The sequence below is a fragment of the Lates calcarifer genome, linkage group LG13, assembly GCF_001640805.2.
Source record: "Lates calcarifer isolate ASB-BC8 linkage group LG13, TLL_Latcal_v3, whole genome shotgun sequence".
In the NCBI taxonomy this organism is placed as follows: Eukaryota; Metazoa; Chordata; class Actinopteri; family Centropomidae; genus Lates; species Lates calcarifer.
The window spans coordinates 24,730,469-24,752,219 of NC_066845.1; the positions used below are offsets into that span (position 1 = coordinate 24,730,469).

Sequence of the window (21,751 nt, forward strand, 5' to 3'; positions counted from 1 at the left end):
ATCTGCCCTGAAGGATGAGCTCAGATCTTTTCAGTATGCTACGTGTGTTGTTCTACAGTTCTGTCTGAGAAGAAGTTGAACTGTGTAGATAAACTTGACACAATTATGTTTGATTTATTTGTCAGAGATAAAGTGCTGAAGCGAAACAATTACAAATGAAATGATAAGCCAGAAAAATAATGAATGACTGAGAGATAAGGTGACCCAAGGGGATTATTGATTTCTAACAAGTAAACATAAACTAAATAAAGTCAAGCAGCTGTAGCGCATGCATAACATTCATATTACAACATTCAGCATCAGTAGACAGTGATGTATTACACGGCTGTCAACATTGTTGACAATTTTTGCTTCATATTCAGTTTAATATCAAATGGGAAACGAGAGTGAACATGCAATCTGTCCAGACATGATGATCAATAAATGAAAACGTCTCTCAGGCAAAACATATTTTCAGAGGATTTCAAAACGTTAGAAGCTCAGTGTAATGAAGAGAGAGAGAATAACATTGTGTCCTGTACAGTTTAATGTTATCTCATCTCACTGGTCACTTTTTGTTTTGGAAATCACACCTCCTCTTATCTCTTCTTCTTCCTCCTTCCCCTCTGCAGGAGAGCGTTTGTTTCCTCCTCCGTCAGGCCTGAGCTACTCCACCTGGTTTTGCGTCGAGCGTTTCAGCGCGGCTCCTCAGGCCCACCCGGTGCGGCTGCTGACAGTCGTCCGTCGGGCCACGTCCTCGGAGCAGCACTACGTCTGCCTGGCCGTGGTGCTGTCGGCCAAAGACCGCTCGCTAACCGTCTCCACCAAGGAAGAGCTGCTGCAGACTTACTGTGAGCACAGCTGTAAAACTTAACAACCTGTTTCATTTATTGCATCATATGGAGGTTTTCAGACTAAACGAGAGCCGGCATTAACAAAGTATGAATAACAGCTTAGCTCATTCCAGGCTGCAGTGTGAATCCTGTTATAAAAACCGGGCATACAAACACAGTAGTATTGTGATGTGTGTATTAATGTAATATAGTACATATTTTCTCAGTCTCAAACATATACACATATCTATAACAACTTAAAAAGCTTCAGTTTTTCCGAGTTAACGTTTTTACTTCTGTTCAAGCCCTCTGACTCATCAATACTGCCCCCCCTCGCTTCTCTCTCCCTCCCTGCCTCCATCAAGCAGCGGATGAGTCGAGCGAAGAAGCCTCCTTCTATGAGATCTTGCCCTGCTGCGCTCGCTTCCGCTGCGGCGAGCTGATCGCTGAGGGCCAGTGGCACCACCTGGTGCTGGTGATGAGCAAAGGCATGCTGAAGAACAGCATGGCCACGCTCTACATCGACGGCCAGCTCATCAACACTGTCAAGGTAAAGTCCGGGTATCATAAAATGAGTTTAAAGTCATTAAATTTAAATACTGACATTCACATACTCAGTGTGTGAGTCCTTTAGTCTATTAAAAATATAGCTTTTGTCCAACCAATAGTTTAAAACCCAAAGATATTTAGTTCACAATGATCTTAAAACAAAGAAATGGAGCAGATCCTCACATTTCACAAACTGGAACCAGAAATATTTTGGATTGTTGCTTCATAAATAATTTAAATGATGATTAGTTGATTAATAAATGCAGTGCTGTTCCAAATACGCAGTCCCTTTACATGAGGATCTATGCAGAATGTGCTGATGTGCACTCGCGTTATCAGTTAACACAGATGGATAAATAGATAGAGATACAGAGTAGATATCCAACTGTACCTGTATCATTATCTTATCAGATATATTAAATACTATAGAGAGCATGCTATATACAGCATCTAAGAGTGAGTAGATATCTGATTGTAGCTGCACCATTATATACTCTACCAAATACTATTTCTAAAGATGGCTACACTAAGAGTGAGTGGGTGTGTGATGTGTCTCACCACCCACAGATTGCACTTGCTTTAACTCCCGGGATATGGTGATGATATATTACTGATAATCGCATTAGGAAACAACTAAGCTCTTAGGATCAGTCGTGGTTATCTTTGGAGTGGAGCCTTCTTTGATGGGAATAGCCCAAATGTTTGGATCTCTGACCAGTATTCTGGTAAAAAATCACAAAAACAAACCGTAATCTAGGCTTTAAACAGCAGCCCTGCAGTCAGCAGTGATGTGGCTTGTGGTTTAGTGACTTTAGATTCCCCTGAGATTAGAGAACAGAGCAGGCAGACCACAAGTCTCAGCTTCCTCTTGGTGACACTGATAACAGCAGCTTCATTTCCTGCCGAGGTCCTCGTACAGGAAACAAGAAGCCGGTCGTATACATGTTTCTTAGGCGTCTGTTTGCGTCTCCCAGTGTTCTTGTGGTTGTGTTTTTTGTCCCCAGTGAATGGATGTCTGCAAAGCACAAATCTTCTCTCTAGTATCTCTTCCTTCTATAAAGTCTCTAAGGATCCCTTGGCTGCTCTTCATAGCAAAATCAAAAAATATCTACCCAGTAACAACAACAACAACAACAATAGCAGCTACTTCTCTAACAAGTAGATCTTTGCTCAAAGAACTGATAAAATATAAGAGTATAAAACTCTTTGTACATCCCCAACAATCAGTGCATTTACTTCACCCGCTGTTTTGAAAACTTAAGGCTGCAACTAATAATTATTGACTTTATAAATGAATCTCCAAATGTCTTGTTTTGACCGACCAACTATCTAAAACACAAAAATATTCAATTTACAATTATATAAAACATCTGTCATCTGTCTGTTCAGTCACCTTTTTTAAAACCGAGATAAAAATATATTAATCCTCTTGGATTACTGTTTTTAAGTTACTCTAACTTGCTTGTTGTGTTCATTTCTGCTCCTTCTGCTGTAGTCAGAATAAAAAGCTCAAATTTACATGATCATAATTTAGCTCACTGTTTACCTGTATAGAAATCCCTCACCTGGTTCATTGCCCTCCCCTCTCCTGCAGCTTCACTACGTCCACAGTGCTCCGGGCGGCTCCGGCTCCACCAACCCTCCCGTCTTGAGCACAGTGTACGGGTATGTGGGGACGCCGCCGGCCCAGCGCCAGCTCTCCAGCCTGGTGTGGCGTCTGGGGCCCAGCCACTTTCTGGAGGAGGTCCTCCCTGCCACCAGCGTCGCTGCCATCTTTGAACTGGGACCCAACTACGTGGGCAGCTTTCAGGCTGTCTACCTGCCCTGTGAGTGGTCCTCCTCCACTGTCCTGAAAAAATTTACTCTCTCTCTCTTTTAGTGTCAGTCTTTCCTTTCTAACTTTTTCTCGTGTTACTTTTTGTCATTTGTATCATCTTGTTAAATCCTTTTTTTATCGTTTATACCTCCTGTCTCTCTTCTCATTGTCTCAGGTAAAGACTCGAAGACAGAGGTGGCACCTGCCTCTCCGGTGGCGCTCGTACCAGAGGAGAAGGTGTCCTTCAGTCTCTATGCTCTCTCTGTGTCTACACTCACTGTGGCCAAGATCAGGAAAGTTTACAACAAACTGGACAGCAAAGCCATCGCCAAACAGGTCAGACACACTGCTGCTGGGTGGAGTGACAGCCACCATGTTAGCATTGCCGTTTACTCAGGCCCCTGTGTGTAGAATTTGAGAACTCACAACCTTGGGAGACTGAAAAGATGAAAAAGAGCAACATCTCACTTGAAGGAAAATAACACTGACTTTAACAAATGGAGAATGAGTGTTTCAGATGCAGAGTAAAAATATATAAATCTTATATCAAGCTTCCTTATAAACTGGCCTCACACCCAAGAGCTGCTTTTCAGCTTATTAAAGATTCTGTCTCTTGGATGATAACCTGGCAGTAGTGATATATGGTGATGTTTCTGGTTAAACAAAAGGATCTTCCTCTTTAATAAAAAGCTCTGTCTCTCTAGGAATCCTCTCCATAATGTTGTCAGACACTTATAATAACAATCTGAGCCTGTCAGTGGCAAAAACAAGTCGGTCAGTGGGCGTACTTTTGACGAATTGCCCGTTAGATTACATTACAGCAGCTGTTGCTCAATACTGCGCTGATTCATTCTTTTATAATGTGTTTTTAGTTCTGTTTCACTTCACCCAAGTTATTTCATATGCTGGGAACACTTGTGTTTAGCAGCAGATTTACTTTATCCTAACTTTTTCGTGAGTTCAGTTTCTGTGGGAGGAAGCTGGAGTCTGACTGGGTGGAGTGTGCTGGAGTGTGTGTTGAGCTCACTGACTTACATTACATCATGTCTGACTGATGTAACTGACAGAAAAAAAGAAGCAGCTCTTTCCCTCAGAGTGTTTTCACTGCAGAGCTTTAGTAAAACTGCAAAGATTTCAGACAAGAAAGATTTCTATCTTAAATAATAAATAAATACACACACAAAATATTCTGTGGAGGTTTCTGCTGCTTGCTCTATTTAGAAATAAGCACACACACACCCTCAAACACCCACATGCACATATATACAGACATATATTCAGATGCATATTGGTGTGCAAAGGTCAAACTCACTCTTCAACAGATAATGTGCACTTGCATGGATGTTCATTCACACTTTCATATTTGCTTTTACAGTTAATAACACACCCTCCTATTATCCCACAAAGAGTGTGAGTTTGAGCTCCCGCCTCCGTCCTTATCTCTCTCCCCACCTGTCAAGTTATTTCCCAGCCTGCCCCGCTAAGCCTCGACCCACGGCGACTCGCAGGAAGCAAACGGCAGAGAAGCGCAGAGGCGGCATTTCTCCTGTTACAGAGTCGGGAGAGAGTGGTTTATTGTAGCAGCAGTTGGGGAAATACGTAACTTTTTTGAAGAATTCTCAAAAAAACTACAAAAAAGGCAAATGGAGACAGTTGTTATTATGTTATTTCACTTGCTAAATTGGGCATCGTGTTAAAATGAATCAATTATTGGTGTCATATTTCATTCTAACTGGCTGAATAAAAGCATTTCAGAAAATTCAGCCTTTGATACAAGACTGCAGCTTTTAACAGAAACTTCTGATGCCCCTGAAACAACCACATCCACAACAAGCAGTGTTCAAACCCCAGGATAAAAATATATGAGCATGGGAAAAATTTGACGATGACAAATAAAGAGAGTAAGGGAGACAGTTTTAATACAAACGTAAAAAAGTGAGAGTGGCTGTGTATTTCTTTAACTGAACCTCCTCTCTCCCTCTGTCTGTCTTTAGCTCGCCGTGTCCTCTCATGAAAACGCCACTCCGGTCAAACTGATTCATAACGCCGCCGGCCACCTCAACGGACCGGCCCGGACCATTGGAGCTGCTGTCATCGGATATTTAGGTAAACCAGCAAAAGAGATGTGGGATTGATTTGGTACGGCACTTCACTGCACTGCAGATGTTCTCCCAGTCAGGGAGGGAAAGACTAACACACCACTCCTCATTCCTCCTCCTTCAGGTGTCCGTGCCTTTGTGCCCAAGCCTGTGGCCACCAACTTACAGTATGTAGGTGGGGCGGCGGCCATCTTGGGCCTGGTTGCCATGGCGTCAGACGTGGAGGGGCTGTACGCGGCTGTCAAAGCTTTGGTGTGTGTTGTAAAAAGCAACCCGCTGGCCAGTAAGGAGATGGAGCGCATCAAAGGCTACCAGGTTAGAGACTTTTCATCTGTCACGTGAAAAGTTTTGACAAAACGCAGAGGCGATGGTTAAAATGCTGCTGTTCCTCCCTGTGCAGCTGCTGGCGATGCTGCTGAAGAAGAAGCGCTCGCTGCTCAACAGCCACATCCTCCACCTCACCTTCTCACTGGTGGGAACAGTCGACAGCGGCCACGAGACCTCCATCATCCCCAACTCCACCGCCTTCCAGGACCTGCTCTGTGACTTCGAGGTAAAGGGTTTGTGGGCAAAGTGAACCACTGTACCAGTAAATGCTATGTGAAACAAAATACTCTGCGCCAGAGTAATTAGATTCCTCCGCATTATCGCAGCCCAGAAAACTCTATACGCCTATATTCTAACCAACCATAAGCATCTTGCTCCACTTACACCCCTACCTGGCTGCTGCTGCAGTGAGAGTCGCAGGTATATTCTGGGATGTATAAGCTACTGTGACAAAAAGAGAAAAAGTTTTACTCTGCAGTCGAGCCTTGGAGAAACTGGATCACTCTGTGCCAGGATGCCACCTCTCTTTGCCAGTAGTTTGTGTTGCCAAACACGACTTGTGTCGCAGCGCTCTCAGTCTGCTCCTTCTGCTCCTCAGGTCTGGCTCCACGCTCCCTACGAGCTCCATCTGTCTCTGTTCGAGCATTTCATCGAGCTGCTGACAGAATCCAGGCAAGTATCAAAAGTGAAATGCCCTGAACCAAAGAATGTCGTTTAAGCAAAGAAGTTGTGCTCTAATCTAAATGTGTGTGTGTGTCCTGCTCCCTGTATTGAACAGTGAGGCAGCTAAAAATGCCAAACTGCTGAGGGAGTTTCAGCTGATCCCAAGGCTGCTGCTGACCCTGAGAGACACCTCACTGTCGCAGCCCACCGTAGCTGCAATCAGCAACGTGCTCAGTCTGCTGCTGCAGGGCTTCCCCAACCCGTATGACCTGCTGCGGTGAGCATGGACACACGGAAACACATGGGACTCCAGCTTGACCCCTTGCTGGCAGGTTCACCACAAACAATAAAAACACAAATATTAAACAGAACCGTCCCGTCTCGTTTTTACCTCACAGGTTCGGCCAGTTCATCTCCTCCACTCTTCCCACATTTGCTGTGTGTGAGAAGTTTGTCGTCATGGAAATCAATAACGAGGAGAAGATTGACGGAGGTAAAGATAAATTAGATGCAGGAAAATATTTAGTGACTGATTTTCTAACCCAAATAATCTTTCTAATCTATTTCCTCATGAAACTCTCTGTGTCTCCAGCTAACGATGATGATTTCGGTGGTCTGCTGTCAGCCAATCTGATTCTGCTGAGAAACCGACTGTTGGACAACCTGCTCAGACTGCTGTTTACGACCAAAGAGAAATGCTCCGTTAATGCCCAGTAAGACAGCACTTAGCAATAATAACGATAAGAAACTTTGGTGGTATGGCACCTTTCATACAAAAAATGTTAAAGTTAAAAACAGAATGCATAAAATCAAGTAAAATACTCGAAGGTTACAGTTTCAAAATGACCTTACCTGGAGATGTGGCTATAGACCATCTGTTCACCCTCACCTGCTCTCTGTCTCCCCCTGCAGAGCGTGTGAGGAGCTGGTGCGGACGCTGGGCTTTGATTGGCTCCTGATGTTCATGGAGGAACATCTCCACTCGAGCACAGTGACGGCGGCTCTGTGGATCCTGGTGGTGCTGCTCTCCAACCAGTCCATCCTCAACCGCTTCAAAGAGGGCCTGTGTGGAGGAGGCTGGCTGGACCACACCGACTCTGTCCTGACCAATAAGATCGGCACAGTGCTGGGTGAGTGCGGGAGCCTCGGGCGGCTTCACGGTCACCATGGTAACACAGCTAATTAAACAGAATCTGAAGCATAATTTTAACTTTGAGGTTGGATTTAGTGAATTTTAGTTTTCTCACAGCAACACGTGCTTGTTACTGCCTCAAATAATTTATCTTGTTAAACCTTTGAACTTGAACATTGGCTTTCCCTCCCACAAGTCAGAAGGTCAGATGCATGCAGTAATAATGTCCAGTATAAACACTATATACTCAGCAGACACCTCTCCTCACTCTGGCAACGCTTTCCGTCGGAGTTGGCCTTCATTCAGTAAACACAAAGCTGCGCAGTTTGTGTGCCGCACGGCCAAGGGTTTGTCTTGTCCTTTTGTTTTTTCCCTGCTGCTGCTGCTGCTGCTGCTGCTGCTGCTGCTGCTGCTGCTGCTGCTGCAATCATAGTCCCTCCTGAGCTCAATGGTTTTCAGCCACAGTTGTTTATTTACCCTAAGACAAGAATCCTAAAAGTTTAACAGATGTAAACTTGCATGATTGTTAATGTTTACCTTCAAATCATGATTTTTATTTGCTCTTTACGCTCTAAACATACATTATTAAAGCATATTGATAACAAAAATAAGAAATATGATCATAATACATTGGGTTTTTTTCCACTTCTTTAAAGCAACAAAATGTAATTTTGATGAGCAACAGCGCCCTCTGCAGCCATGAGTAGTTCTTAATTCCATTGGTCTGTGAGTCTGAGCAGATAAACAGTTTTCATGTACAAGAAACAAAGTTTCCTGGATTTCAGAGATGAACGCTGGTTTTTAATGACTTCTAAGTCTTTTTAACTGACTCAGCTTTACTCTGCAACTTGCTGGGTCACTCAGTTAGAGGGAGATTGTACCTGCTCACCAAAGCTACATAGAGCGAGAACAAGCTGTTGTTTTAAGGTAAAATAGTTACATGATGTTGCTTTAAACATTACATCCCTACCAGTATCAGCTTACCAACCTCCAGGCTGAGAACCATTGACCTTGCTTATGGAAACCCTTAGTAATGACGTGGCCTAACAGAGCAATCATGGCTGTAGCATTGTCATATGTGCTTTGATTAGTTTTCTTCAGAGTTTGTCTTCTAGCTCAACCAAATCCTTATCTTTATACGTTTGAGTTACACTATTAGTGCTCAGTCTCCAACATAAATCCCATCTGATTACCTCAGTTAGAAGATTACAGTCCTGGGTTATTACTGTAACCACATCCTACTTCTTAAACCGAAAACCAGGTGCAACAGCTGTATTCAGAGCTGCCAGTAGGCGCCTTAGTCACAGCAGTGAAATCATCTTTCTACCTTCAGATGCTGTAGTTCTATTCCTAACGTTCACTTTCACCCCCTCTTCAGGTTTCAACGTGGGCCGCAGTGCCGGTGGACGCTCCACTTTGCGAGAGATCAACCGGGACGCTTGCCACTTCCCAGGATTCCCTGTGCTGCAGACGCTGCTGCCCAAACACACCAACGTGCCCGAGCTCTACTTCCTGCTCATGGCCCTCTTCCTTCAGCAGCCGGTCACTGAGCTGCCAGACAGCCTGCAGGTACATGTTAGTATACCCAACCTTCTTCTTTCTTTTTCACTAATGACTAATATTTCCTGGCTGCTGTACTTGAAAATCAGTGGACATGATGATACAGAATATCTCTCACAAGTTCATGTAGTAAATGCAGAGGAGAACCCAATTCCTTCAGCTTACCTGGAGATAAAATATGAAATTGTTTTTCAAAATTAAAGCGAGTTAAAGAAGCACCACTGACAGTATTTGATTTGCATGTGCATGTGCAATTCTGCATCTGTAACCACTAAAATTAACAAAATGACACATGACAGTATCAAATAATGTGTTTATGTGACAGTATATTACCCCAGTTTGTGTGTTTGTCCTCTCAGTTTGACCTGGACTCCATCTGGACCTTCATCTTTGGCATGCCGGCCTCCAGCGGGACAGTGGTGGGCTCCATCCACAGTGTGTGCACCGAGGCGGCCTTCCTGCTGCTGGCCATGCTCCGCAGCATGCTCAACCTGGTGGGAACCAACATTATCCAACCTACATGATGAAAAAACCCTAGGAGCTTACATCTTTTTTAATCTATCTTATCATTTTCAAGAGGAACACACTTAAATTATAAAAGCACACAGCCAGAAAAATGGAGGAACTGAATTAAACATTCAGGTAGTTGATCCTTGAACCTCTAAAATATCAGACTCTCTCCGTAATTCACCACTGTTAGACTATAAAGTTTGCCAAATTTTCCAAGGTCGTAATGCTTTCAGGATAAAATATTTCAAATGGCGAGTTTGTAACTAATTAAATTCAACCCAGGTTACAGGTTCGTCCTTTTTAAGCGGTTCTCAAAAAGGACTGGATCATCCTGGATTCTCTAAAGGTGCCGTTTTTAAGCTCCGTTAATCCCACAAAAATGACTCGGCACACATGCACACGTTCATCCTCGTTCACACACTCACACCAAGCGGGTTTGTCAGTGCTTCCACTGCTCTTGCTGCTGAGAAGCTTCACAGGACCTCCTGCTGGCTAAGAGGCTCAGTCGTGGCAGAGTCTGCTGCCGAGGGAGTTCCACTTTACTTATTTGAACTACAGCCCAGTTTAAATGATAATGATTTATTCACGCCAGTGTTTGATTTGTTGTTTTGTGCGTCACTCTCCAGCCGTGGCAGTCAGAGGAGGAGGGCTCCTGGCTCAGGGAGTACCCCGTCACCCTCATGCAGTTCTTTAGGTATCTTTACCACAACGTACCCGACCTGGGACCGATGTGGCACAGTCCTGAGTTCCTTTGCGCCCTGGCAGCCACCGTCTTCCCTTTCAACATCAGGCCCTACTCTGAGATGGTAAGTCTGCTCATTTTTACTTTAATTACGCTGAAGCTCGATAAGAAATCTATGACCTTTCCTGGTCACCAGAAAGGGATTGCAGCAACTTTAATAGTGTTTTACCTTCTTCTGCACAAATCTCAAGTGTCAAGACTTTTATTTCTAATGCATGAGGAGTTTTTGTTCCACTGAGAGCTGAGGGAATGGGCTTGAAATTGGGTTTTAAAGCAAAAAAATCTCATCACCAGGGCAAGTAATCACGTGTATTGATCAGTAACCCTATCAACCCGCTGCAGATATATTGTGATTCTCTCTTATGGGGCTGTAAAATCCTGAAGTTATTACCCCTTTGGAATTTCTCTGGGAGTCATCATGGGGACTGTAATCTTCTTGAAACTGCAGTTTCAAGAACAAAGTGCAGGATGCTGCAGTTTTTCTCAGGTGTTTTGTGCAGTTTCCTTATTAAGATAATTGGGTGTTTTGGCAAAATGCAATTGAACTGAAGCCACAGAAAACAGCAGCAAGAACATGGAGGAATTATATAAGGCTGTTTTGTCATTTTATAATTGTGAAAAAGAAAATTTAAATAATCGATAAATCGGCTCTAGGTCAGTGATTTGGACGATGAAGCTGGTTCTCCAACCGAGGAGTTCAAGGCCTTCGCCGGGGACTCCGGTATGAACCGCAGCCAGTCTGAATACTGTAACGTGGGCTCCAAGACGTCCCTGACCAACCACCCGGCCAAAAAGTATGTCTTCGACTTCATGAGGGTCCTCATCATGGACAACCTGTGCATGACCCCGGCCAGCAAGCAGACGCCCATCATCGACCTGCTGCTGGAGGTGAGGAGACGAGTCCAGGGTGGGAGGGGGGGGGGTCACCAAGCCAGAGGAGGAGAGCGGAGTACGTCTTCATAAGTAATATTCCTGAATGTGTGCGTCTGGTTTTTGCTTCTCTTAGGCCTCCCCAGAGCGCTCCACCAGAACTCAGCAGAAGGAGTTTCAGTCAAACATCCTGGACGGCGTCATGGAGCATCTGCTGGCTGCTGACGTCCTGCTAGGTCAGAACAAAGTCCTCAACACCTCATCCCATACAGTCCTGCCAAGCTGACTCACAGAAATCCTGAATTTTAGAACAAACACAAACCTCCTGCATGGCCACAGATTTTTCATCCCACCTTAATGGTTTGTTTCCTGCCAAATTAGCAAATAGAAAGTACAAACTCACCATTAAATTAACCTGGATTTGGCCTGTGGCTGGTGCTAATTTACCCACTCTTACAAAAATAGCAGATGATTAGACAGAAAATGGCTCGGGTAAATATGCTGCAGGACAGCTCGGACAGATTTCTTACTTGGCTCTGTGAGAGGCTTTAATGGTTGCATCATGAGTCAGCAAATCACAGTGCGACGCAGAGAGGACTGCAGGCCCCTTCAGCGTTTTATACAGCTGCTTATGTCCTGTTAGGCCTATTGTTTATTTTCCTAAATCAGATATATGCGCACAAGACTAGACTAGAAGAAAAAAAATATATCTAATATGTTTTTGTCCTTTAAGCAAAAACAAAAACCTGTCTAGCTTTTTTTCTCAGAATAGTCACGTTATATTCAATCTTCTGTAGTTGAGAAACAGTTTCTCTTGCTGCCCGTCTCTGTGCAGGTGAAGATGCCTCCCTGCCCCTCAGCAGCAGCGGCAGTTATCAGATCCTGGTCAACAACGTCTTCTACTTCACTCAGCGGGTGGTGGACAAGCTGTGGCAGGGCATGTTCAACAAGGACTCCAAGCTGGTGGTGGACTTCATCGTGCAGCTCATAGGACAGGTAACAAACAAAATAAAACCTCCTCACCTTTACCTGCACAGTGTAGCTGCAAGTATAGGACTTAAAGAAACCTGACTGCCGGTGCTTCTTGTAAGCAGTTCGGTTTGTAAGACCGACCAGTTTCACTCCAGAGCAGCCTGAGGCAGACGGACGGCACCTGTGTGCTGCCTTCACATAACAGTCCTTCTGTGAGTCTCCTTCCACTTAACGCAACCGGTGAACACACTCAGGATTAAATTAGATAAGCAGCATCCATCTGAAAGCAGGCCTCACTTTCTTATTTTAGTCAGTGAAGGCACAAAAATGAGATGCGGCTGTTGTTCCATTCAGAGCCTGGAGTTAGACAGTGACTTGGTATATCTGTATATAAGTGGAGCTGGATGCCTGTGAATTTTTCCAGAGTAAGTTCAGATAAAATATTAAGATATTTTGGTTTTACTGGGTGAAAAAAGGTCTTTTTTTCCTAAATAATTGATCAGTTCCGTTTTAACTCTCCAGTAAAAAAAAAACATGAGTTAAAGTGCAGAGACTTCACAAGTTTAAGTCGTGTGGACTTTGTATTCTACTATTTCTGCAATGCCTTCCACACACACTACTGTACAAGAGAGAAGATTAGGAGATTAAGCTCTAAAATTAATTTTTCAAACCATAATGCTCCTTTGTGTCTCGGAAATATCCCAGTGTGATTAGTCATTAAGATGGCCGTCTACTTAATGCTGAGGCATACAGTGGGAATTAGAATATAGTCGCCTTTCACTTCACTGAGGTGACTTGAAATATAAGCACCCAGTCCACACAGTATGTGCTTGCAAGACAATCCCACTGCAGATGTACATGTTGTGTTGCTTTATTGCTGTTCTCAGTTTGGTCTTATCAACCACACACACACACAGAAATCCTCTCGGGTTGTCAGGAGATAACCGACTATAAAATACAAGTAGTAGGATATTAACTCCATACTGATATAAGTAATTCATAGCAGTGTTTTTCCACTTAAAGTCCTGGAGCAGTTCTCTGCTCAGTCACTGTAACAACAACACTAGAATAACAAAGCTGCATTCACAGCCTTTACAACAACTTAACCCAGTTCAACCTCAGTTGCTCCAACAAATCTTCTTTCTGCTCAAGTATTTCCACAGCAGCTTTATCCACATCCAGGCCACAGCGGTGTTAACAACCGCAGCCTCAGCTCAGCTGTGCTTCCCACCTTTTTCTTGTTCTAGTACTCACTGATATGAAAATACTTTCCCCTCCAGTCTAAGAGGCGCTCCCAGGGTCTCTCCCTCGACACCATCTACCACTGTCTGAACCGGACGGTGCTCTACCAGCTCTGTCGACCCCACAAGACGGTGGCTCAGCAGGTGGCCCTGCTGGACGCCCTGCGGGTCCTGACCGTCAACCGCAACCTGGTGCTCGGGCCGGGAAACCACGACCAGGACTTTGTGGCCTGCCTGGCTCACTGCTTCATCTGCCTGCACAGCGGGAGGTAAGGAGGCAGTTTGTGTAGGATGGGTACTTTAAAATCAGGCTGCTGTTTTTGTTTTTGTATGTGTAGCCAGAGTCTGACGCTACACAGACACTACTCATTAGCCTTATTTTTTTCTTATTTAAACCTGGATGACTAAGGTCTTTGCAATTTTTTTTTATTTTGAAATCATGCTGGGACGCTATCGGGGGCTTAAACATAGTCAATTTTATTTCTAGTACAGTACAGAAGTTATCTCAAGGCACTTTTCAGATTGAGCAGGTGTAGACTGTGCTATTTATATTATAATATTTACAAAGTGATTCCCACTGTGAGCAACACAGTGAAGAGGAAAAATGTCCTTTTAAGAGGCAGAAACCTTGAGCAGAATCAGACTTAGGGTGAGCGGCCATCTGCCTCGACTGGTTGGATCATTGTGTCTATTAGACATTAGAACTACAGGTATTTTTATAAGGATGAATCCAAGAACTATAAAACTACAAAAACACGCAAAGGTTTTGTAACAAGTTAACCTGAGTTGTCAGTGTATAAGGTTAAAACTGAACATTAAAACACGATTTTGAAAGCTCTTGCTCATCTTTGTTACGTCAAATAAAAATCTGTCCAAGTGGAACACCAACCCTGCCTCATCACATGGCCTCTGTTTACATGTAGTCATTTATTTAGGATGAGAAGAAGGGTGAGAAAACATGGTAAAGACACAAAGAGTCCTGTGTTTTTGTGGTTCTATAGACAAGGTTTAAGTCAGTGAGATTATTTCTTAGCAGCTCTACCTCTGAGGAATGTTTATGCCACTAAGAAACATTAACTCACACAGAGTCACACCCTTTGTTTCTTTTTTCTGGGCCTCAGGCTGTGTTGTGTCCACTTAAATACAATACTGGAGTGTAATTATGGCAAGCCTCTTTTTCTGTGCCTGCGTGTGTGTCCTGCCAGAAGTACTGACAGTTTCCAAACCTGCAGCAGGTGGGAAGAGACTGAATTTCCTACCATGCTGGGAACACAATATGCTTTAACACAACACACTGTACAGCCACAGAGAGCAGACTTATCTGCTGCAGAGAAGCCAAATAATCTAACTCTCCGCGTGAGTCTGCCTGGCAGGTTGGTAGCTGAGCCGCTGTGTGTTTGTTTCTGCAGCAGCGTGGAGGGCTTCGGTCTGGAGGCGGAGGCCAGGATGACAACCTGGCACGTAATGATCCCCACGGAAAACGAGGCTGATGCTACGCACAGCCACGACGTCAGCGAGGGTGAGGCACCGTTACGTGTGTTTGATTGTGGGTGGACAGTGAACTTGTTTAACCCCACTGTGTGGTGTTGAGAGTCATCTGTGCAAAATATCTTCTAGTAAGAAAGACAAAACAGAAATATATAGTCAAACATCTGACTGTGTCTCTGTAGCAGCTGGTATACCCACATTTTGGGATTTTCTTCCACTTTTTCTTGATGATATTTTAAAGCTCACTCAAGTCAGATGAGCTGTGTTCAAATTCATTTGTCATTTTAAACAAATCCCATTTGACATGAGGGGATAGTATCTGTGAAAATGTGACAAGAAAATCCAGATTCAGTCTGTTCATAAGCTGCAAGGGTTTAACACTCAGTAAAGGTGGTATATTTTAGCATGTTTTGGTTCCTGTGATTGTTTGTGTTTGCATGGAGACATAAGTGTATAACAAACAGGGAGAAAGCACATGATGTGAGAACATGTCAGGCATTATGAAGGAGTTTTACCAATGTGCCATAAATAATGTAGAAAACTGATCATTGTCTACCTGTGCAGGGCGGCAGCTGCTGCTGAAGGCGGTGAACCGCGTGTGGACCGAGCTGATGCACAGCAAGCGTCAGATGCTGGAGGACATCTTCAAAGTGTCCCTGCCCTGTAACGACAGAGGCCACGTGGACATCGCCACAGCCCGGCCGGCCCTGGAGGAGCCAGCCCTGAAGAGCTGGCAGAACCACCTGGGTGAGAGATTTAGAAAAAAACACACACAAATACAAAGGTAGAATCACACAGACACAAACTGAACATTTCCTCAGCTGTGCCCATTTAGCATTTGTAGCGTCCTCTATTCCCTTGGAGTGTTTATGGCTTTGTTGCCCTGACATAACTAGATCAACTTTTTGGGAGTCCCTCTTGTTGTTTTTCAAAGGAAATACTTTTGTCCGGAGCTCTGCCAGTAGGACCTGTTATAGCTGATCTGCTCTCTTTCTCTCACTCACTTCATCAGTGTTGTATTTTGCTTATGTAAGCAGAGTGGCAAATTACTACCAGCCACCTGCCAAAGCTTTGACTCGGTCTGCTGAACCAGACACGTTGGCAGGTAACCAGATATTGTTCGAAATTTGCTCTAAATTTGAGCAAAATCGAAGAAGAATTTCCAGGACTGTACGGACTAGTTGTTGAATAGGAAATGACACTGATGAAAACAGTGGCAGCTCTGTGTAATTTCCAGAGTAAAAAGGACATCCTGAACAATGTGCTTTTTTTTAAAGTTCACTTTGATTGTGCTGAAGTGGAGGCAACTAAAACCAAAACTATCCTTTAAAGTCCTTGAGGCTAATTTGCTATTTTTCAGCATCTGTCTGCTGCTTTCTTGTGCTTAAAATCACCAAATGTGACTCTGGTTATTTTTCTTTTTGTGCTTTCCTCTCTGTTGTTTAGTCCATGAGAAGAAGTGTATCAGTCGTGGAGAAGCAGTGGTGCCGGCGACCCAGTCCAAACTGTCCAGAGTCAGCAGCGGCTTCGGTCTCTCCAAGCTGACGGGCGTCCGCCGAAACAAGAAGGAGAACAGCCTGAACAAGAACAGCCTGTCTGCACAGGTAAAAACAGCTGAGTCACTGCACCGCTGTGGAGAACTTAAAGTATCCAAATTAGTTTCATTACATTCTCTTATTTCTGATCAACAGGAGACTTTCCAGTGGATGTTCACGCACATCGCTGTTGTTAGAGACCTGGTGGCCATGCAGTACAAAGAATATCAGGAGGTACCTCATTTGCAGATGGTTTAAGCAAACACAGTATCACTTGCAGAGCATTCAAGCCTGTTTATTGGACGTGATATCTGTCAGCTCAGTTATGCTGAGAGAGCAGCTGCAGGACAAAACAACAGAGTCTTATGTAACAGAGCAGTCAGGATAATTCTAACCAAATAAAACAAATGTTACAGGTACATCGTCACAGGCTGGAGTCGCAGCTGTGACAGCATTTATCATTTAGAGCCTGATTTTTATCCCTCCGTCTCCCAGCGGCAGCAGAACGCCCTCAAGTACGTGACCGAGGAGTGGGCATCCATCGAGTACGAGCTCCTGCGTGAACGTGGCCTCTGGGGCCCCCCCATCGGCTCCCACCTCGACAAGTTTGTGCTGGAGATGACGGAGGGGCCCTGCCGGATGAGGAAGAAGATGGTCCGCAATGACATGTTCTACATCCACTACCCGTACATCCCCGAGACGGAGACAAACACCAACTCAGCACAGGTATTCAGCTTTAATCATCATTAGAAACAGACATAAAAGCAGAGGAGAGAAGCATCAAAGCGAATAAATGACACAATTATCAGCCTAGACTGTAAATATAACATCTCTCACTAAATGCATTCCAAATATTTGAAATTAAACATGTTGAGAAGATCATATATTAGAAGTCATTTTGTCTATTGTGTCCGTGGCAGTGACCAGTCCCCTGCAGAGCGGTCAACTTGTAATAATAGCTCTCCTGAAATAGAGCTCTTGGACGAGCTCATCTCTGTCATGTGAGGAAGTGACACCAACAGCCGGTGGCTCACTTTCCCTGGCACCGCCAAGACACATTTAGCTTTGTTTGCTCTACAAATAATCCCTCCTCTCTGTTTGCCCACGGGTGCCTCTCTCTGCACTCTGCAATAATTTATTTGGTCAGGAAGATACAGAGAGATCGCTCACAGGCGTCCGCAGTCCGACAAGAATCCCTTGATCTTCAGTGCAAATAGTGCTTAAAGAGAGAATGTGCCTGTCACCCTGGATTGATCAGGCAATACTGAGGTGCTGGGTAAAAGAAGAAAAGGAACAGTACACATTTAAGAATTGCACAAAAGTAAAACTGATGCCACAGGCAGTGTGTTGGAGATCTGCACAATCAAGAGTTTGTGAACTCTGCTTCAAACGACCACAGGCCTGATCATAATATATCAGTTAAACATGCTCAGGGAGCAGTGGCAGGATGTGTGTCAGTGTCATAGTTAAATACCATCACCAGGCATTTGCTCTTGGTCTTGCAGTTCTTGCTCAAGGCCACAATGGCAGTAGATGTCCCTGCTCCATGTTCCAGTTAGGAGCCATTAAAAACGCTTGAAGGATCCCCAGAGATCTTCTCTGAAGGTTTCTGTCGTGTAATGTTTTTCCTCTGAGCTCTTCGACTACAAATACGTGTTTTTATGCTGAGATAATGTGGTTTAATATCATTATTTGTTTTTCTAAAAGGTGCTAGTGGAAACTGAGCAGTAACATGTCAGGCTGATACTGTGTAAGTGGCTAATCTGGAATGAGAGGAGGCTTTTGTTTTCAGGGTTACTGTCATTAACATCATGTCATATCACTGTATATGATGTTGAAATTCTGTTTCAAATGGAACAAAAACCGTGGGCCTCTTGCTCAGAGGCACGGTACACAGGTTTTGTTTTGTTTCTGGTCTTAAGACTTCCAGGATGCGGTGCAGGCTGCAGGTTTCAACAGTACACGTTACCCGCTCTACAGATAAGAAGAAACATGTGAGATTGAAAGACTCTCATCCTCCCTCTCTTTACCCTCTCCAGCCCTCCTCCCCCCCTCTGGTTCCCCTGGTACACTCAGCTCTGGCTGGGGTCCTTGACCGTGCCCAGGTACCTCCCTGAAGTGCACGTGGATAAGATGATTCCGCTCTCGCTGACGCCTGGTGTGACTGCATGATAACAGATTTAAAAACTACATTAGAATCACATGGAGCAGGGAATTGTTGTTGTAGAGTTTGTATGGGATGAGTATCGTCAGCAGCTGATGTTGTCTAATCAGTTCCACGCAGTTAAAACTACTTGCTTCTACTTTGCAAGCAGGGAGAGAAATTCAGTGCTTTAACAAATACAAGGAAAGAGAAATGATTGTGTTGGTTTGGATGTGGTTGATTACATCTTTGTTTTGCACGTGTGGGCAAAAGAAGTGCTTGACTTTTACGTATGTTTTGCTGTGAAGTTACAGTATTTTTCTGCCAACAGAAGACAGAGACAGTCCTAGTTATGGTGTAGGTTCTTGTACATACGGTATCTTACTGTGTGAGAATTGTAACCAAACTAACCATGACTTTAGATTTTGTTGTGCAGTAATCTCTTTTGCATGTGGGTGAAGTCATTTTATGTCCATCCTCTGTCCCTCTACTTTATTAAAAAAAGCTGCAGCTAAATATGATAAACTGTTAAATTTAATTCCTCTCTAGTGGATGTGGTTGTAGAATTCCCAAGTCAACATGTATTTGGTCTTTTTTTCCAGGAATGCAAGAGACTAAAACAGTACAAGGAAGGATCTAAAAGAGATAGCTATAATAAAACATTTCCTCCTCCCCCTCCAGAAGCCTCTGCGTTACCGGCGAGCCATCAGCTACGACAGTAAGGAGTACTACATGCGTTTGCTGTCCGGAAACCCCGGCATGTACCAGCACTCTGTGGAGCACACCACAGAGGGGGAGACCACACAGCACGAGCCCGAGCACGGAGAGGACACCATCGCCAGAGTCAAAGGTACGGAGATGAGAGAGATTCTCATCTTCTCTTCAAGAAATCCTCCTCAAAATAAGTCACAGAACGAAGAGGAGAAGTTGTTTAAAGTGAATAAATGTGAAATTTGCTTGTCTAATTTATTATAGACACATGATTTCTGTGTAGTCTAGTTCACCCAAAAGCCCTCTCTAATCTGTCTTTGTACCTTTCTGCTCTCCAGGTCTGGTGAAGGCTCCTCTGAAGAGGTCTCGGTCCACGGCGGACGGCGCAGACGAGGACAGTCAGGAGCAGCTTCAGGAGCAGCTGTTAGAGTCAGGAGGCCCCGAGGAGGAGCAGAGGACCGACAACACGTCACTGCTGCGCCTCCTGGAGGAGGGAGAGAAGGTCAGAGAGGGACACACGAACATATGAGTGAATAATTAAAAGAATATTCATCATATAGAAATACATATAACCTTATTTTCTGCACACTTCACTGCTTTTTGAATTTAAGTGGATTCATTTTAGTATTAATTAAACTGACCAGCAGCAGGGGGAAACTTGCTGTTGGGGCAGCAGCTCTTTTGTTTTTCCAGCCTCACAAATGTAATTTACTGACTGACATTATGAGCTCACAGAGTGGCAACTTTGAACAACATGAAAATTGAACTAAACTGACAAATTGCAATATTATTATTTATCTTTAAGCATATCTCTCCTTTCAGTGTCGCCCAAAAGTAGTGAAGACTTTAACAGATCCCTGCATGTTGCATCTTGCAGTTAACTTTAATATCTCAGTAAATTCATTGTCCTTTGGCTCACACACTTTTCAGTCAAGTACTGCTGTAATCTGTCTGATGTCCACTGAGCAGCTCAGCTCTAACACCTGTGTGCACAGAGCTGTTTTACCAGCAGTCGCTGAGTTAGACAGAGAGTACATTTCCCCTCTCTTTTTGACTTTAATCTAGTGACTTTTTATCACAACGCTGCTGTCTCTAAGCTAATTAGCTCTCGCCTGTTCCTCACTTCCACTGCTCCAGATCCAGCACATGTACCGCTGTGCCAGAGTGCAGGGTCTGGACACCAGCGAGGGTCTGCTGCTGTTCGGCAAAGAGCACTTCTACGTCATCGACGGCTACACCATGACCGTGTCCAGAGAGATCAGGGACATCGACACGCTGCCGCCCAAGTAGGTCCACACACACACACACACACACACACACACCTGTATGGAGCGTCAGGTCTCAACACCAGAGCTGCATAATTAATCCTGAGTGAGTTTTGGAAGCTGCAGCTCACAGATGACACAGTTACTCCCTCAGTAAAGGGTGACATCATTCCTCTGGACGCTGCAGTGGGAGTTTCTGCTGCCAGAATGATGTAATGCTGCTGATGGAGCATGCGTTGTGAAACTCAGCAAAGCTTTTACATATTTTTCTTTTTAGGGAACTTGCTTTGTCTGTTTCTTTGTTTTCTGCTGGAAAACAGCCAGAGAAGAAAAAAACTTAACAACAGATGGCTCCCAGATTTTATCGTGTCTCCCTCGGGTGTTTCAGTGTTTTACCGTCTCTTCAGCTTCACTCTTGTACAATCAAAGCTTTTTGTCCTGCGGGGCTGAAATGATGAACTGATTAGCTTTTTCAAGCTGCATAAAATTATCATTCAATCACTGATCAATGACATTTTTTATAACCAGATAATGGACTATATAATTACATTTTTAACTAGCAGTATTTTGTGGTTACAGCTTTTTGAGTATTCACTTCCTTCATTGTACTTTTTCCAAAGCAATTAGAAGACATTTAAAGGCAGCATGTTTAGACTAATAGTTATTTTTTGGTGTTTTTTAATAAACAATTAAATAATGGCAGATTAATGATGAAATAGTTGAGGATTCACTTTTTAGAAATGTCATGATGTTTTTAGAAGCAAAAAGTTTCTTCAAATCTTCTGGAGGCGGCTATGGATTTTTTGTGATGTGAACTTGTTGCCCTTGTGGATGTGAGTTCTTGGTGGGTAAAATTTAAACTGAACAGTTCTTGAATGCATCACTTTCTGTTCTCTGTGTCCAGTTTGCACGAGGCGATCATCCCCAGAGGAGCAAGACAAGGCCAGAGCCAGCTGAAGAGAACCTGCAGCATCTTCGCCTACGAAGACATCAAGGAGGTGCACAAGAGACGCTACCTGCTGCAGGTGAGCATCCACACACACACACACACACACAGAATTACACTGACTGCTGAGAAACAACACTGAAATGTTTGGACTCATTAAAATCATCATGAGAGGCTAAACATCCCAGCTCTTGCTAATGTTTGACTCATTATTGTGTTTGTTGATTATGAAGTCACAGTGTGTCTTCTTCTTTCAGCCCATGGCAGTGGAAGTCTTCTCAGCAGACGGGAGGAACTACTTGTTGGCCTTCCAGAAAGGGGTCCGCAACAAAGTTTACCAAAGGTACTGAATACAGATATAAACACAGAG

The 21,751-nt window shown here is 44.0% G+C and overlaps 1 protein-coding gene across 1 annotated transcript in view; it reads left to right on the plus strand.

Moving 5' to 3' along the window:
- Positions 1-21,751, plus strand: part of wdfy3 (WD repeat and FYVE domain containing 3) — a 78,414-nt gene that overhangs the window by 46,185 nt on the left and 10,478 nt on the right. The window contains exons 20-48 of the mRNA XM_018682347.2: positions 612-830; positions 1,181-1,362; positions 2,956-3,187; positions 3,353-3,513; positions 5,172-5,283; positions 5,401-5,591; positions 5,677-5,829; positions 6,202-6,275; positions 6,382-6,543; positions 6,665-6,759; positions 6,859-6,979; positions 7,179-7,396; positions 8,777-8,973; positions 9,318-9,452; positions 10,095-10,274; positions 10,865-11,098; positions 11,217-11,316; positions 11,916-12,076; positions 13,333-13,562; positions 14,703-14,812; positions 15,346-15,528; positions 16,228-16,385; positions 16,473-16,550; positions 16,812-17,042; positions 19,141-19,309; positions 19,509-19,672; positions 20,308-20,456; positions 21,340-21,460; positions 21,639-21,724. Of these exons, the coding sequence (XP_018537863.1) occupies positions 612-830; positions 1,181-1,362; positions 2,956-3,187; positions 3,353-3,513; positions 5,172-5,283; positions 5,401-5,591; positions 5,677-5,829; positions 6,202-6,275; positions 6,382-6,543; positions 6,665-6,759; positions 6,859-6,979; positions 7,179-7,396; positions 8,777-8,973; positions 9,318-9,452; positions 10,095-10,274; positions 10,865-11,098; positions 11,217-11,316; positions 11,916-12,076; positions 13,333-13,562; positions 14,703-14,812; positions 15,346-15,528; positions 16,228-16,385; positions 16,473-16,550; positions 16,812-17,042; positions 19,141-19,309; positions 19,509-19,672; positions 20,308-20,456; positions 21,340-21,460; positions 21,639-21,724 (4,606 nt within the window). The remainder of the gene's footprint in view (positions 1-611; positions 831-1,180; positions 1,363-2,955; positions 3,188-3,352; positions 3,514-5,171; positions 5,284-5,400; positions 5,592-5,676; positions 5,830-6,201; positions 6,276-6,381; positions 6,544-6,664; positions 6,760-6,858; positions 6,980-7,178; positions 7,397-8,776; positions 8,974-9,317; positions 9,453-10,094; positions 10,275-10,864; positions 11,099-11,216; positions 11,317-11,915; positions 12,077-13,332; positions 13,563-14,702; positions 14,813-15,345; positions 15,529-16,227; positions 16,386-16,472; positions 16,551-16,811; positions 17,043-19,140; positions 19,310-19,508; positions 19,673-20,307; positions 20,457-21,339; positions 21,461-21,638; positions 21,725-21,751) is intronic.